The sequence below is a fragment of the Coregonus lavaretus genome, assembly GCF_964263955.1.
Source record: "Coregonus lavaretus genome assembly, contig: HAP1_SCAFFOLD_3491, whole genome shotgun sequence".
Taxonomy (NCBI): Eukaryota; Metazoa; Chordata; class Actinopteri; order Salmoniformes; family Salmonidae; genus Coregonus; species Coregonus lavaretus.
In genome coordinates, this window is record NW_028166166.1 from 9,679 (window position 1) to 26,116 (window position 16,438).

Here is a 16,438-nt window from a genome sequence, read left to right on the forward strand (position 1 = left end):
GAGCTCCACCTGCAGGAGGAACCCCTGACACCCGGCAGCTGTTCCGTCATACGCCCTCGGGAGCGAGAGCCGAATCCCCCTGGGTTCCGAACCTGGGACTGGTGGACCGACCGATGGGATGGACAGGGTAGGTGGAGGTGTGGGTACCCTGCTGGCCTCCCATCGGTGCATGATGTTGATTACCTCCTGTAGAGCGGTCTCCAGTTGTCGGATCTGGTCCTCTTGCCCACGGAGATGCTCCTCGAGCGACACAGGCGTCACTGCCGATCCTGCTGATTCCATTAAGGTGTGTGATTCTGTCAAGGCGTGCTGAAGGTGGGTGTGGTGTAGGAATCATGCGCAGGACGCAGAGGCTCAGTCCAAAGGCTTTAGTGCAATATATATATTATATATATAACAGAAGCACAATAAGCCCGAAGGCAAAATACACGACGCACACAGGCGACCAAACAAATGACGCACAAACATGTGCAAACAACCCTCTCCGAAACACTGGAGGGAAAATGTAGCTCCAAACACGAAACAGAAGCGCAATCACACACAACGATAAGCACACACAACGAGAACTAAATAGGACACTAACGAGGACTAACAAGACACAGGTGTACAACATCCAGACAAAACCAAACGAACATGAAACATAGATCGGTGGCAGCTAGTACTCCGGGGACGACGACCGCCGAAGCCTGCCCGAACCAGGAGGAGGAGCAGTCTCGGCCGAAACCGTGACACCCACACTGAATCCTGGGAACAAAGCAGAGAGAGGTTCTGACCCCACTAGGCCACCGTACCCTGAATTAGCAGGGTGGAACTATAAATGGAATAGAACTCTTAGATCTCTCAAATAGAATTAGAATGTTTAGAACTGGAACTCATCCTCCTTCTATGGGAGAACTCCTAGTCCTGAGAGGAGCAGAGGGGACTGAGGGACTGGGGTTTGAATGGAACACAGTAGAGCCCAAAGAGATTAGGTTAATGCAGAACCTGTATCATGTGATTTAGGTCCATTGTCCCTCTGCTCTGTCTATATGGCTGTGAGTGTCTCTATATTTCCATCTGTGTGTCTGCATGGTGCCCTACATTCATAAGACAAATATTTGGCTGAGAAAGGTAACATGCTGAACGTCTGTTTACACGGCTCTATTAGGATTTGTTTCACTGTATTACGGTACTACAGTGTATTCAAGTCTCATAGCCACAAATTGCTTTGAGACTGCAAGTATAAGCTGTGAAGAGTCCAAATGTGGATCGCTCTCTCTCTCTCTCTCTCTCTCTCTCTCTCTATTCAAGGGCTTTATTGACATGGGAAACATAAGTTAAAATTGCCAAAGCAAGTGAAGTAGTCTCTCTCTCCATGCGATGAGAGTTATGGCTGTGACGGATACTGGCAGTGTGCATGCAGCCTATAGTGTGGGACCCTAGCAATCCCACAGCACAGCCAGTGAATGAGTATTTCTATAGTGTGGGACCCTAGCAATCCCACAGCACAGCCAGTGAATGAGTATTTCTTCTGAGAGGAGCAGAGGGCCTCCTCCAACACCAAGAGCCTGACAGCTGCTTAACGGAGGGCAGAGGGCCGTTGCCATATCGCCCGTCTTTCTCTCTGCATAGACACACCAAGGCCATAGAGGAGAGGACAACTGGGGGGGATAACTATATAGATTGACAATGCAACAGGTATGATTTTAGATATACATTGAAGACAACAAAATGCTCAAAATATACAATTTATTCAAAATATGTTAATGCAACTATCAGTATTTTCCAGTAATTACAAAATCAGTAGTTTTAATAGTTTTCCTTATTAACAACAAATCTTTCTAACACAAACTCTGATCAACCATCAGAGTAAAGACAGATTCATTTTCAGCACATCTGATAGACAAGTATTGGCTGCAACAATAGGAAAGAACAGTCGAAGGGGTATGTTTGTAAATTTGGGTCCACTGGTCACATAATATATTACAGATTTCAAACATTTGCACCCCAAAGGAATTCATACTTAGACGTACAGGGCAGTGAAAAAGTGTTTGCCCCCTTTCTGATTTTGCATATTTTTTATACTGAATGTTATCAGATCTTCAACCAAACCCTAATATTAGATAAAGGGAACCTGAGTAAAAAAAAAAAAAATATATATATATATATATATATATATATATATATATATATATATATATATATACTTATTTTATTTATTTAATTAACAATGGGACCCATGTCATCCAAAAAGTTATACTTTTGAATCATCTGTCCATAGAACATTCTTCCAAGAGTCTTGATGATGATCTTTTTGGCAAACTTGAGTTAACTTTTTGGACATGGGTCCCATTATGCCTGGCGAAAATGAAACACTGCATTCCACAGTAAGAACCTCATACCAATGGTCAAGCATTTTTTAAATATTTTTTTAACCTTTATTTAACTAGGCAAGTCAGTTAAGAACAAATTCTTATTTACAATGACAGCCTACACCGGCCAAACCCGGATGACGCTGGGCCAATTGTGCTTGGTGGTGGTAGTGTGGTGGTTTGGGGATGCTTTGCTGCCTCAGGACCTGGACGACTTGCCTTAATAGAAGGAACCATGAATTCTGCTCTATATCAGACAATTCAAAAGGAGAATGTCAGGCCATCTGTCTGTGAGCTGAAGCTTAGTCTACATGAAAATGGCTAAAGAGCAACACATTTGAAGGTTGGAATGGCCTAGTCAAAGTCCAGACCTAATCCCAATTGAGATGTTGTGGCAGGACTTGAAACGAGCATTTCATGCTTGAAAACCCACAAATGTCACTGAATTAAAGCAGCTTTGCATGTAAGACTGATCAATAATTACAGGAAGCATTTGGTTGTAGTCATTGCAGCTAAAGGTGGCACAACCAGTTATTGAGTGTAAGGGGGCAATTACTTTTTCCACACAGGGGCATTGGGTGTTGCATAACTTTGTTTATTAAATAAATATGTAATAGTTGTGTTATTTGTTCACTCAGGTTCCCTTTATCTAATATTAGGCTTTGGTTGAAGATCTGATAACATTAAGTATAGAAAATAACCAAAAGTAGAGAAGATTAGGAAGGGAAAGCCTTTTTCACTGAACTGTACATACAATGACCACTAGTAAAACAACCTTCTGCTTAGCCTTCTGACATAGTTCATATTTAAAGGATATCTGATAAAGGTTTTGGCTTTGTGACCATATAATATGAATAACTGGAGTACAACAATACCAATAACATTGACAACTAATGCAATTCTTGGACAGTTGACCAAAACATATTTACATAATAATTGACTATACATCTAAATGTTGTTGACACTATACACAGGCAGGGCAGGGCAGGACAGGGCAGGGGGGGATGGCGGTGGGTACAGAAGATAACAGCGATATTGTGGGAACAACACTAGTCTCGCACACCAGACTTCCTCCCCAAGGTCTGGCCCTGATACAGTCTCTGGGTTAAAACCTTTCCCTGTCCCCCCGTACCCAGTCCATGTCCCTTCTTCTCTGGAAGACTATTTAGCACCCTTAGGGACGCAGTCGGGAGAGGAGAGGTGAGCGGTTTGTGGTACTGTTACTACTACTACTACTACTACTACTGTTACTACTACTACTACTACTACTACTACTACTACTACTACTACTACTACTACTACTACTACTACTACTACTACTACTGTTACTACTACTACTACTACTACTACTACTACTACTACTACTACTACTACTACTGCAGACTGGAGGGTAGCAGTTGTCTGACACTAATGTAGGCCCTTCCTCTATAATGTAGCCACAGGTTAAAGAACAATATGAGTTGAACCAGCCTCCTGAACTACTTCCCCCTATACCAGCTGCTTCTTTAGCCTGATTTCTACCTTATTGTCACTCATTGTCTATCATGACAATTAGGAGTTGACAAGAGCAGGAACAGACCGTCGTCACCCAGGCTACCGGTTCTTTCCCATTCTGGAGGTGTTCAGCATTGTTCAGAAGGCCAGTGCTTTACTTCCAGGGTTGGAACTTGGAACACAGACACACATTCTAGAAAAGTATATGTAGTAGTCTACATATTGTAATGTGTGTACACTACAATACCACACATTGTCTGAGTTAGTGGTGATAAGAGTTGACTTTTGCCAGTGTCATTGTTATAGTGTACTGGGTTTAAGTCTCTTAGTTTTCAAGCACTGGCTGAGCCTGGGTGAATCAATATCATACTTCATACATTACAGTATTTTATTTCATATAAATGAACACTTGTGTTAGAGACAGCTACAGTGTCTGGGAAAATACCATACAATGGTCCTTCAAAAACACAATGTACACACACTTCAGTTCCCTAGACAACACTCTATCTACTGTGTGTGTTGCATTGACCAGGTCAAATACAAATAAGATATTCCAATAGTATGTTGGTGCACCCTTAAACAAGCTAGCCTGATCCCAGATCTGTTTGTGCCGTCTTGCCAACCCCCATGGTCGAGGACAAACAGATGTAGGGCCCGGCTAAACACAAGCTACAGACGACTGGATAATAACCTCATCATGTTAACTCCACGGGAACATATCCGTTCTAGAAGGTGCTTCTAGCCCGGTCCCAGTGACACCAATGAAGTCGGCAAGACGGCACAACCAGATTTGGGATCAGTGCTTCACAGGGAAAGGAAGACATACTGTAACTGTACCAGCTCATTCTAATGCATTCACTCTCCATAGATAGATCAATAGAATAAATACACTGTATAACCACAGCCTTCATACATAACATTACATCTTCATAAATAAACAGCTACAAACTGTACAGATTTTTTAAACAAATTTTTTTGCTTAAATTACCAACAAATAATGATAGCAAAAAGACATGGGCATATGAAATACCTTTCTACCACCTTGATCACTGACAGTTTGGATATGAACAGTTAGCAAGAGAAGACAGAGTTTAATGTGCATTGTTTCAAATGTCTCTAGTGCAGTGCTCCTATCATCCTTCACAGGAACAGATAGATGGTAGACAGTCAGTAATACTGTTCTGTTATGGTATAAACCATTCCTTCCCTTTGCTAAAATAGTCAGCATTTGTACAAGAATACTTCTTAGGAAAGATGACCCTTCCCCCTTCCTTATGCTACTCTGTGGACCAACACAGGTACAGTAATAATACTGAGAGAGTATTCTGATATGGTGGAGTGGATCTTTCTGCAATGTTTTTTCCCCCTCACATACTTTCAGAAACAGTGGATACACGGAGGAATGTGGTTTGAAAACAGTGATTCAGTCAAAAGTTGTAAGACACCAGATAGGGTTAACATGGGAGAGCACGCTGCCTGGCCATCTATTCCTTTATAGGGCACAATACTTCTCTTAGGGGCTAGGGGCCGTATCATTCAACCTCCTTGCCCTCTGCATCAACCACAATCTATCACAGTGGCTTGCTTGCCCGTTCTCCGGAGAAAGGGTATCCTGCATACTCTTATGGTCTCATCTCAGCCACCCATTCCATAAGCAGATCAGTATCCACCACCTCCTTGCCCTCTCCACCAACTACAAGCTATCACAGTGGCTCTTCCCCAACTCATCTCTCCTCGATTCCTCGCGTCCTATCAGGACGGTCATTTTCCGGAGTAAGGGTATTCTCCATCCTGGTCTGGCCTGGAGTGTTAAACAGTGGGGAAGGAAAGGAGGGAGTAGGCAGGAACCAATCACCTGGCTGGACCAGCTCCACTCCAATTGCCTTCTAGGACCATGGCTCTGCCTTTTGGTCTCCCTCTGTGCAATCTCTTCCTGCTTCCTGCTCCACAGTCACAAGACCATCGTGCTCTGACGCGCTCTATCCGGGAAGAAGTTGCCCTTAGGCACAGATCTAGGATCAGCTTTCCCTCCCCAAACCATTGGCGGAGAACACAGTCAGCCTGACCATAGATCAGTGTCTTGGGGTGACCTCCACCTCCTCCCTAGGAGACACAGCAGCAGCTGCCCCCCTTTGGTTCCTCGTCATCTATTGGCTGTTTGAGTTTGAGCATGGGCGGATCACCGCTTGCCGGGGTGTAGTATACTGCACTGCCATTGGACGAGACGAGGGGCATGCGGGAATCCACAGGGCTCTGGGGTTCGGTGGATTCTGTGGAGCCGTTTCCTAGGTGACCGTTGAGGAGTGGGTGATTGAGCAGCTTGGCGGCCGACCTCTGCTTTTTCAGTTCCGACAGGGTCTGAGCGCGCTCCCTTGGCAAGGAGGAGTCGTCCTCTGGGAGCTGATCGGCTGATGCGCTCTTCGTGTCAGGAGATGGAGGCTCGCCATTGGTTGGCGGCAGCTGACTGGGAGTGGGCGTGGACGTAGTCGTGGAGATGATGCCATTTTGTTTGATGATGCCGCTTGGTGCATCTTTCAGGTTCTTCTGTAGTTTGGGCCTCTCCACTACTGGCTTCACTGGAATCACCTGGGAGACAGAGGACATTAAGATTACTGTTACTAAATGTTCCTAACTGGGAGACAGATGACATTAAGATTACTGTTACTAACTGGGAGACAGAGGACATTAAGATTACTGTTACTAAATGTTCCTAACTGGGAAACAGAGGACATTAAGATTACTGTTACTAACTGGGAGACAGAGGACATTAAGATTACTGTTACTAAATGTTCCTAACTGGGAAACAGAGGACATTAAGATTACTGTTACTAACTGTTCCTAACTGGGAAACAGAGGACATTAAGATTACTGTTACTAACTGGAAGACAGAGGACATTAAGATTATTGTTACTAACTGGAAGACAGAGGACATTAAGATTACTGTTACTAACTGGAAGACAGAGGACATTAAGATTACTGTTACTAACTGGAAGACAGAGGACATTAAGATTACTGTTACTAACTGGAAGACAGAGGACATTAAGATTACTGTTACTAACTGGAAGACAGAGGACATTAAGATTACTGTTACTAACTGGAAGACAGAGGACATTAAGATTACTGTTACTAACTGGAAGACAGAGGACATTAAGATTACTGTTACTAAATGTTCCTAACTGGGAGACAGAGGACATTAAGATTACTGTTACTAACTGTTACTAACTGCTGTTATCAACTGTTATTAACTACTGTTATCAACTGTTACTAACTGCTGTTATCAACTGTTACTCACTGCTGTTATCAACTGTTACTAACTGCTGTTATCAACTGTTACTAACTGCTGTTATCAACTGTTACTAACTGCTGTTATCAACTGTTACTCACTGCTGTTATCAACTGTTACTAACTGCTGTTATCAACTGTTACTAACTACTGTTACTAACGTTTCTAACTGCTGTTATCAACTGTTACTCACTGCTGTTATCAACTGTTACTAACTGCTGTTATCAACTGTTACTAACTGCTGTTATCAACTGTTACTAACTGCTGTTATCAACTGTTACTAACTGCTGTTATCAACTGTTACTCACTGCTGTTATCAACTGTTACTAACTGCTGTTATCAACTGTTACTAACTACTGTTACTAACGTTTCTAACTGCTGTTATCAACTGTTACCTCACTGCTGTTATCAACTGTTACTAACTGCTGTTATCAACTGTTACTAACTGCTGTTATCAACTGTTACTAACTGCTGTTATCAACTGTTACTAACTGCTGTTATCAACTGTTACTAACTGCTGTTACCAATTACTATTACAGACCTTTAATATGATTTCCTTCACAAACTAAACAGAAGACAAGTTGACTAACTAGACTAGAGGCTGGTGGTTTATTTCTTTATTGTATGATTTTCACAGATAATTGCTTTACGTAGAAGAAAATGCACTGCAATACGGAGAGAGACATGGCGTAGGCTAGACACAACATCAAACATACACATTCATGAAAAAACTAAACAAGAATGACAGTTTAAGGACTCTGAGCCCTCCCTTCCACATTACATACAGTGGGGAAAAAAGTATTTAGTCAGCCACCAATTGTGCAAGTTCTCCCACTTAAAAAGATGAGAGAGGCCTGTAATTTTCATCAACTATGACAGACAAATTGAGAATTTTTTTCTCCAGAAAATCACATTGTAGGATTTTTTATGAATTTATTTGCAAATTATGGTGGAAAATAAGTATTTTGTCACCTACAAACAAGCAAGATTTCTGGCTCTCACAGACCTTCTTTAAGAGGCTCCTCTGTCCTCCACTCGTTACCTGTATTAATGGCACCTGTTTGAACTTGTTATCAGTATAAAAGACACCTGTCCACAACCTCAAACAGTCACACTCCAAACTCCACTATGGCCAAGACCAAAGAGCTGTCAAAGGACACCAGAAACAAAAATGTAGACCTGCACCAGGCTGGGAAGACTGAATCTGCAATAGGTAAGCAGCTTGGTTTGAAGAAATCAACTGTGGGAGCAATTATTAGGAAATGGAAGACATACAAGACCACTGATAATCTCCCTCGATCTGGGGCTCCACGCAAGATCTCACCCCGTGGGGTCAAAATGATCACAAGAACGGTGAGAAAAAATCCCAGAACCACACGGAGGGACCTAGTGAATGACCTGCAGAGAGCTGGGACCAAAGTAACAAAGCCTACCATCAAGTAACACACTACGCCGCCAGGGACTCAAATCCTGCAGTGCCAGACGTGTTCCCCTGCTTAAGCCAGTACATGTCCAGGCCCGTCTGAAGTTTGCTAGAGTCCATTTGGATGATCCAGAAGAGGATTGGGAGAATGTCATATGGTCAGATGAAACCAAAATATAACTTTTTGGTAAAAACTAAACTCGTTGTGTTTGGAGGACAAAGAATGCTGAGTTGCATCCAAAGAACACCATACCTACTGTGAATCATGGGGGTGGAAACATCATGCTTTGGGGCTGTTTTTCTGCAAAGGGACCAGGACGACTGATCCGTGTAAAGGAAAGAATGAATGGGGCCATGTATCGTGAGATTTTGAGTGAAAACCTCCTTCCATCAGCAAGGGCATTGAAGATGAAACGTGGCTGGGTCTTTCAGCATGACAATGATCCCAAACACACCGCCCGGGCAACGAAGGAGTGGCTTCGTAAGAAGCAATTCAAGGTCCTGGAGTGGCCTAGCCAGTCTCCAGATCTCAACCCCATAGAAAATCTTTGGAGGGAGTTGAAAGTCTGTGTTGCCCAGCGACAGCCCCAAAACATCACTGCTCTAGAGGAGATCTGCATGGAGGAATGGGCCAAAATACCAGCAACAGTGTGTGAAAACCTTGTGAAGACTTACAGAAAACGTTTGACCTGTGTCATTGCCAACAAAGGGTATATAACAAAGTATTGAGAAACTTTTGTTATTGACCAAATACTTATTTTCCACCATAATTTGCAAATAAATTCATTAAAAATCCTACAATGTGATTTTGACGTGTACCTATGATGAAAATTACAGGCCTCTCTCATCTTTTTAAGTGGGAGAACTTGCACAATTGGTGGCTGACTAAATACTTTTTTCCCCCACTGTAGCTGTCCCTCCTATACTCAGTGTTACACATCCCCTTAATGTCCAAGGTCCCTGAGCTTTGCACATAATGTTATTACACAACTCTATCATTTCAATGTCCATTATTATTTTTCACAATTAGTTATATTTCACTTATCACTTTCACTATAGTCCGTTCCCAAATGAGTGAGTCCATCCCTATGTTCCTATTGTCCTCCTGATTTGTTCTTGTGGCACATACATTACATGTAGTCCCGTGTAGCATGGCGTTTGCAACGCCTGGGTTTTGGGTTCGATTCCCACGGGGGGGCCAGTATGAAAATGTATGCACTCTAACTGTAAGTCGCTCTGGATAAGAGCGTCTGCTAAATGACTAAAATGTAAATGTAGAATGACCAAAAGTATGTGGACACCTGCTCGTCGAACATCTCATTCCAAAATCATAGGCATTAATATGGAGTTGGTCCCCCCTTTGCTGCTATAACAGCCTCCACTCTTCTGGGAAGGCTTTCCGCTAGATGTTTGAACATTGCTGTGGGGACTTGCTTCCATTCAGCCACAAGAGCATTAGTGAGGTAGGGCACGGATGTTGGGCGATTAGGCCTGACTCGCTCTTGGCGTTCCAATTCATCCCAGAGGTGTTCGGTGGGGTTGAGGTCAGGGCTCTGTGCAGGCCAGTCAAGTTCTTCCACAATGATCTCGACAAACCATTTCTGTATGGACCTTGCTTTGTGCATGCGGGTATTGTCATGCTGAAACAGGAAAGGGCCTTCCCCAAACTGTTGCCACAAAGTTGGAAGCACAGAATCATCTAGAATGTCATTGTATACTGTAGCGTTAAGATTTCCCTTCACTGGAACTAAGGGGCCTGAACCATGAAAAACAGCCCCAGACCATTATTCATCCAAACTTTACAGTTGGCACTATGCATTGGGGCAGGTATGGTTCTCCTGGCATCTGCCAAACCCACATGGTGAAGCGTGATTCATCACTCCAGAGAACGCGTTTCCACTGCTCCAGAGTCCAATGGCGCCAAGCTTTACACCACTCCAGTCGATGCTTGGCATTGTGCATGGTGATCTTAGGCTTGTGTGCGGCTGCTCGACCATGGAAACCCATTTCATGAAGCTCCCGACAAACAGTTATTGTGCTGATGTTGCTTCCAGAGGCAGTTTGGAACTCGGTAATGAGTGTTGCAAGCGAGGACAGATGATTGTTATCCACTTCAGGACTTGGCGGTCCCGTTCTGTGAGTTTGTGTGGCCTACTACTTCACGGCTGAGCCGTTGTTGCTCCTAGACGTTTCCACTTCACAATAACAGCACTTACAGTTGACCGGGGCAGCTCTAGTAGGGCAGAAATTTGACGAACTGACTTGTTGGAAAGTTGGCATCATATGACGGTACCAGGTTGAAAGTCACTGAGCTCTTCAGTAAGGCCATTCTACTGCCAATGTTTGTCTATGGAGATTGCATGGCTGTGTGCTCGATTTTATACACCTGTCAGCAACAGGTGTGGCTGAAATAGCTTAATCCACTAATTTGAAGGGGTGTCCACACACTTTTGTACATATAGTGTATTAGTTTTTGTACCTGACCAGTTTGCACAGGGGGAGTCTGTAGAGTTTCATGGACAGCAGGAGCTGTTTTCTTTGACATCTTCAGCCTATTTGTGTGGTTAGTTAGTTGTCCAGAAAGGTTTTGTAGGTGGGTGTGTCAATTAGTTTGGAGGCAGTTTTCAGCAGACTTGTCACCCTGGTTTTTGACTGTACCGTGACACTGTTGTACCAAGCAGTGATGCAGTACTGCAGAACACTCTGGATAGTGGACCCAAAGAACAAGTTCAGTATTTCCGAGCTTTCCCCGAAAGGGAAAGGGGGATAACTAGTCAATTGTACAACTGAATGCATTCAACTGAAATGTATCTTCCGCATGTAACCCAACCCTTCTGAATCAGAGAGGTGCGGGGGGCTTCCTTGCTCAGGGGTAGAATGACAGATGTTTACCTTGTCAGCTCGGGGATTCAATCCAGCAACCTTTTGGTTACTGGCCCAAAGATCTCAGCCTGCAGAGAAAGTACATGCACTGTTGCACCTTAGCACACACATAGTCCACATGACACTCCATCTCAGGGCATGGTCAACATGTACTCCCAGGTATTTATAGGAGTCGACCTGCTGGATGTGTTCACTGTGAATGACGACCTGGCTCAAGTCAGCCACTGACCTGGGGTCAAAGATAACCTCTTGTGTTTTTGTGACATTCAGGACCAGAGAGTTTGTGTCACACCATTGCACAAGGCTGTTTACACTGTCTAGGTGCAGTGGGAGGTCGATGTTGTCATACATCAAATCTTTTGTAGAACAGGTTCAGTTCCTTCACAAATGTGGGCTCGTCCTCCACATGGAGGGATTTGCAGGGTGCTGACATGCTGGCCATACTCGCTCGTCCTCCACATAGAGGGATTTGCGGGGTGCTGACATGCTGGCCAGACTCGCTCGTCCTCCACATAGAGGGATCTGCAGGGTGCTGACATGCTGGCCAGACTTGCTCGTCCTCCACATAGAGGGATCTGCAGGGTGCTGACATGCTGGCCAGACTTGCTCGTCCTCCACATAGAGGGATCTGCAGGGTGCTGACATGCTGGCCAGACTTGCTCGTCCTCCACATAGAGGGATCTGCAGGGTGCTGACATGCTGGCCAGACTTGCTCGTCCTCCACATAGAGGGATCTGCAGGGTGCTGACATGCTGGCCATAGGCTAGCCTGGGGTTGGCTGCTGTGAAGGCTTTCTCCAGTTGCTCTCTGTGGGCCCATTTCCCCTCCCGCAGCATGGCGTCCTCTTAACCTCCCCCTATCCTTGTTTTTGAAGGCCACTTTCTTTTCTTTGAGAGCCTTTGTAATGTCCTTTTTAACATGGGGCTTATTTTTTAAACAGTTTTAGTGGGTATTACTGTCTCTACACAGAAGTTAATATAGTGATAAGCTACATGGGTTTTTACACACGTGAGATAGGAGAAACATTCATCCATACTAACCGTAGTAACAGTTGTATAGATGGGATGGCTGTTCTCCTGGTCCGTCTTCTTCTCCTCCTCCTCCTTCTCTTCCCTCCCTCCTTCCCTCCCTCCTTCCCTCCCTCCTCTCCACACGATGGCCTCAGTCTCATACTCCTTCACACGAAGGTTGTGTCTGTCAGACAGGCTTGCCCTCCGCACCACTTTCCTAAAGCACACGCAGGGAGGAGAGGCATTCAGTGTTCCTGTAAGTCGGGGTTTCTTTTTATATTTGACTTCTAACCCAGCACTTACACACCTGATTTATAAGAACATTCAGCTATTAGTGGATTAGTTGAATCATGTGTTAGGACTGGGCTGTAACAAAAGCATCCCTTGCCCCTCTCCATGACCACATTGAACAAACACTACTGTAGTACTAGATAGTGGAGAAAACGTACAAGTCTGCATGCAGTTTCCTCTCGGTCCAGTAGAGGTCAGTACATACCCACGGCTGCCTGCGCTGGATGTCCTCCTACACAAAGAGGTCTTGTGTTTAAGCTGAGACTTCATGATGATGTCGTGTTTGTGTTTCAGGTCCAGCAGGATGGCTCGGAACTCCTCGTCCTCACACAGGTCTAAAGGTCAGAGGTTAGAGGTCACACAGGGAACACACACACAGAGGATGGCTCGGAACTCCTCGTCCTCACACAGGTCAGAGGTCACACAGAGATCATACACGCACGCACACAGGATGGCGCTGAACTCCTCGTCCTCACACAGGTCAGAAGTCACAGAAAGGTCACAGAGACCAAAACATATCCTCCCATCAACCACTGCTCTGTGGCCAGGTAGGGTTTTATGGAGTTTTAAAAAACAGAACAATTAAGCAAAATAAATACCAGAACAAACGGCAACTAAATCCTCCCCTCCCCACCCCTCCCCTAAGAAAAACAAGAAAAATTAAATAAAAAATTAAACAAATACAAAACAAAAACAATACAAAACAAATACAAATCAATACAAAACAACAAAAACTATACAAAACAACACAAAAACAATACAAAACAAAACAAAACAATACAGAACATTACAGAGAGACAATATTTACATCTATCTACAAGCCCACATCCACCAATCCCAATGGAAGTGTTTCCATATAGTCCAAGAAGGGTTGCCATATTTTCACAAAATGGTTGAATTTATTTCTTAAATCATAAGTAATCTTCTCCATAGGAACACACATTCATTTCAGAGAGCCATCTTGTAATTGAGAGAGGGAAATCTGACTTCAATGTCAAAGCAACACATTTTCTCTCAGCGGCAAGGGCAATTTCTGTAAATTTGATATTGAAATTATTCCTTAAATTCACATTTGTAAAGTTAACCAGAAGGCACATTTCAGGGTCAAGTGGGAAAGGGACCTCCATAATTTAGGCCAGGGTATCACAAACAATATGCCAGAAGGCTTGTAAATGAGTACACTGTCAAGTGGAATGCAAAAAAAGTGCCTTCTGTTGTTCCACAACTAAAACACATTCATGATATTTCTGTAGCCTCCGAGGTGAGATAGAGTTTGTGGAGGAAGTTGTAATGTCTGCATCTAGAGTTGACGGTTGCTGATATGCTCTCATGGCATACGTCTGACCATAGCCTCTTCATCACTTAATATATTTAGTTCAGCTTCCCATCTCTCTTGACTTATGCACATCTGATTGTAGGCATTGTTTCATTAGCAATGAGTACAATCTGTATATGGATCTAAATGGGCCATGCATCATGGAGTAGTTGGTCAATACTTAATAGATTTGGTAAAATTATATTATCTCCAAGAGTGCTTCTGAGAAAGTTTCTTAACTGTAAATAACAAAAGAAATGCGTATTGGATAACTGGTATTTCTCTTTCACTTGCTCAAATTACATAAGGACTCAATCTTCATAACAAATGTTCTAAATGTTATTCCCTTCTCATGCCAATGGTGAAAAATATTGTTGTCCGAAATCATTGGAAGGAGTCTGTTTAGCCACAGGGGTGTTTTTCAGGTGACAAGTCTCCTTTCAGACCAAAGAACTTACGAATTTCATGCCAATATCTTACTAAATTGATGGTACAGGGATTGCTTGTTTTTGTTGATATAGTCTTGGGTTCGTTCCACTTGTAGATAATATTACTCCCAACCTCTTCATTAAGATCAAACATTTCCATCTGAGTCCAAAAGGAGGCGTTTTCAGCTTTAAATAAGAATGAAATAAATCAAATTTGTCCTGCCCACAATCCCATGTTAATTTGTCCAGGCTCACCCTTGGAGTTTTACAGTTCCATACTCCAAAGTTCCAAAATGTCTTCTGGTCTTGTTAAGGGACTTAATGAAACTCTCTGGTAGGGATATGGGTAAAGATTGAAATAGATACATAAATTTAGGCAGAACGTTCATCTTAATACAATTAATTCTCCCAAATAATGTAAGAGGCAGCTCTATCCATCTATTCAAATCATCCACCACCTTCTGAACCAAGACAGTAGTTAAGCTTGTACAAATTTCTCAAGTCATTATCAACTGTGATTCTTAGATATTTGAACCCCTGTGGCGACCATCTGAAGGGACCTGTCTGTTCACAGGTGCTATAGTCAAAGCGAGTCAGTGGAAGTGTTTACATCATTTTGTCCATGTTGACGTTGTAGCCTGATATGCAGCTGTATGTACCCATTAGTGTCTGTAGTTTTGAGCGGGATCCGGTCGGGTCAGAGAGGAACACAATTATGTCAACAATGAGATCTTGTGCCTTATCTGGCCCCCCTGAACGCCCTTTATGCCAGGATCTTCTGGCCTCCGCCAAGGTTCTATGGTTAGCACAAAACGCAGTGGGAAAGTGAACAGCCCTGCCTACTATCTCTAAAGCAGTGGGAAAGTGAACAGCCCTGCCTACTATCTCTAAAGCAGTGGGAAAGTGAACAGCCCTGCCTACTATCTCTAAAGAGTGGGAAAGTGAACAGCCCTGCATACTATCTCTAAAGCAGTGGGAAAGTGAACAGCCCTGCCTACTATCTCTAAAGCAGTGGGAAAGTGAACAGCCCTGCCTACTATCTCTAAAGCAGTGGGAAAGTGAACAGCCCTGCCTACTATCTCTAAAGAGTGGGAAAGCGAACAGCCCTGCATACTATCTCTAAAGCAGTGGGAAAGTGAACAGCCCTGCCTACTATCTCTAAAGCAGTGGGAAAGTGAACAGCCCTGCCTACTATCTCTAAAGCAGTGGGAAAGTGAACAGCCCTGCCTACTATCTCTAAAGCAGTGGGAAAGTGAACAGCCCTGCATACTATCTCTAAAGCAGTGGGAAAGTGAACAGCCCTGCCTACTATCTCTAAAGCAGTGGGAAAGTGAACAGCACTGCATACTATCTCTAAAGCAGTGGGAAAGTGAACAGCCCTGCCTACTATCTCTAAAGCAGTGGGAAAGTGAAAAGCCCTGCATACTATCTCTAAAGCAGTGGGAAAGTGAACAGCCCTGCCTACTATCTCTAAAGCAGTGGGAAAGTGAACAGCCCTGCCTACTATCTCTAAAGCAGTGGGAAAGTGAACAGCCCTGCCTACTATCTCTAAAGAGTGGGAAAGTAGCTGATATCATGCCATTAGTGGTGATCTTGGCTTGCAGTTTATGGTATAAAGTCTTAACCCAGTTGACAAACGAAGGACGAAAGTTACATTTAGCAAGGACCTTGAATAGGTATGGCCACTCCAGCTATCAAAGGTTTTTTGTCTAGAGATACTGCAGTACTAGGATCGCCCATCACACTGGCCATGTGAATTACATTGAATAACCTGTGCAAATGATTTTACATTTACATTTTACATTTTAGTCATTTAGCAGACGCTCTTATCCAGAGCGACTTACAGTTAGTGAATACATTATTTATTTTTATACTGGCCCCCCGTGGGAATTGAACCCACAACCCTGGCGTTGCAAACGCCATGCTCTATCAACTGAGCTACATCCCTGCCGGCCATTCCC

General features: G+C 43.6%; 1 protein-coding gene across 1 annotated transcript in view; it reads right to left on the reverse strand.

Annotated features, from left to right (window-relative positions):
• Positions 1-2,224: 2,224 nt before the first annotated feature.
• LOC311114997 (protein phosphatase 1 regulatory inhibitor subunit 16B-like) overlaps positions 2,225-16,438 on the reverse strand; it is a gene marked incomplete at its 5' end in the record, with an annotated part of 49,481 nt that continues 35,267 nt past the window's right edge. The window contains 3 exons of the mRNA XM_084190220.1: positions 2,225-6,431; positions 12,474-12,660; positions 12,940-13,069. Of these exons, the coding sequence (XP_084046346.1) occupies positions 5,949-6,431; positions 12,474-12,660; positions 12,940-13,069 (800 nt within the window). The 3' untranslated portion in view covers positions 2,225-5,948. The remainder of the gene's footprint in view (positions 6,432-12,473; positions 12,661-12,939; positions 13,070-16,438) is intronic.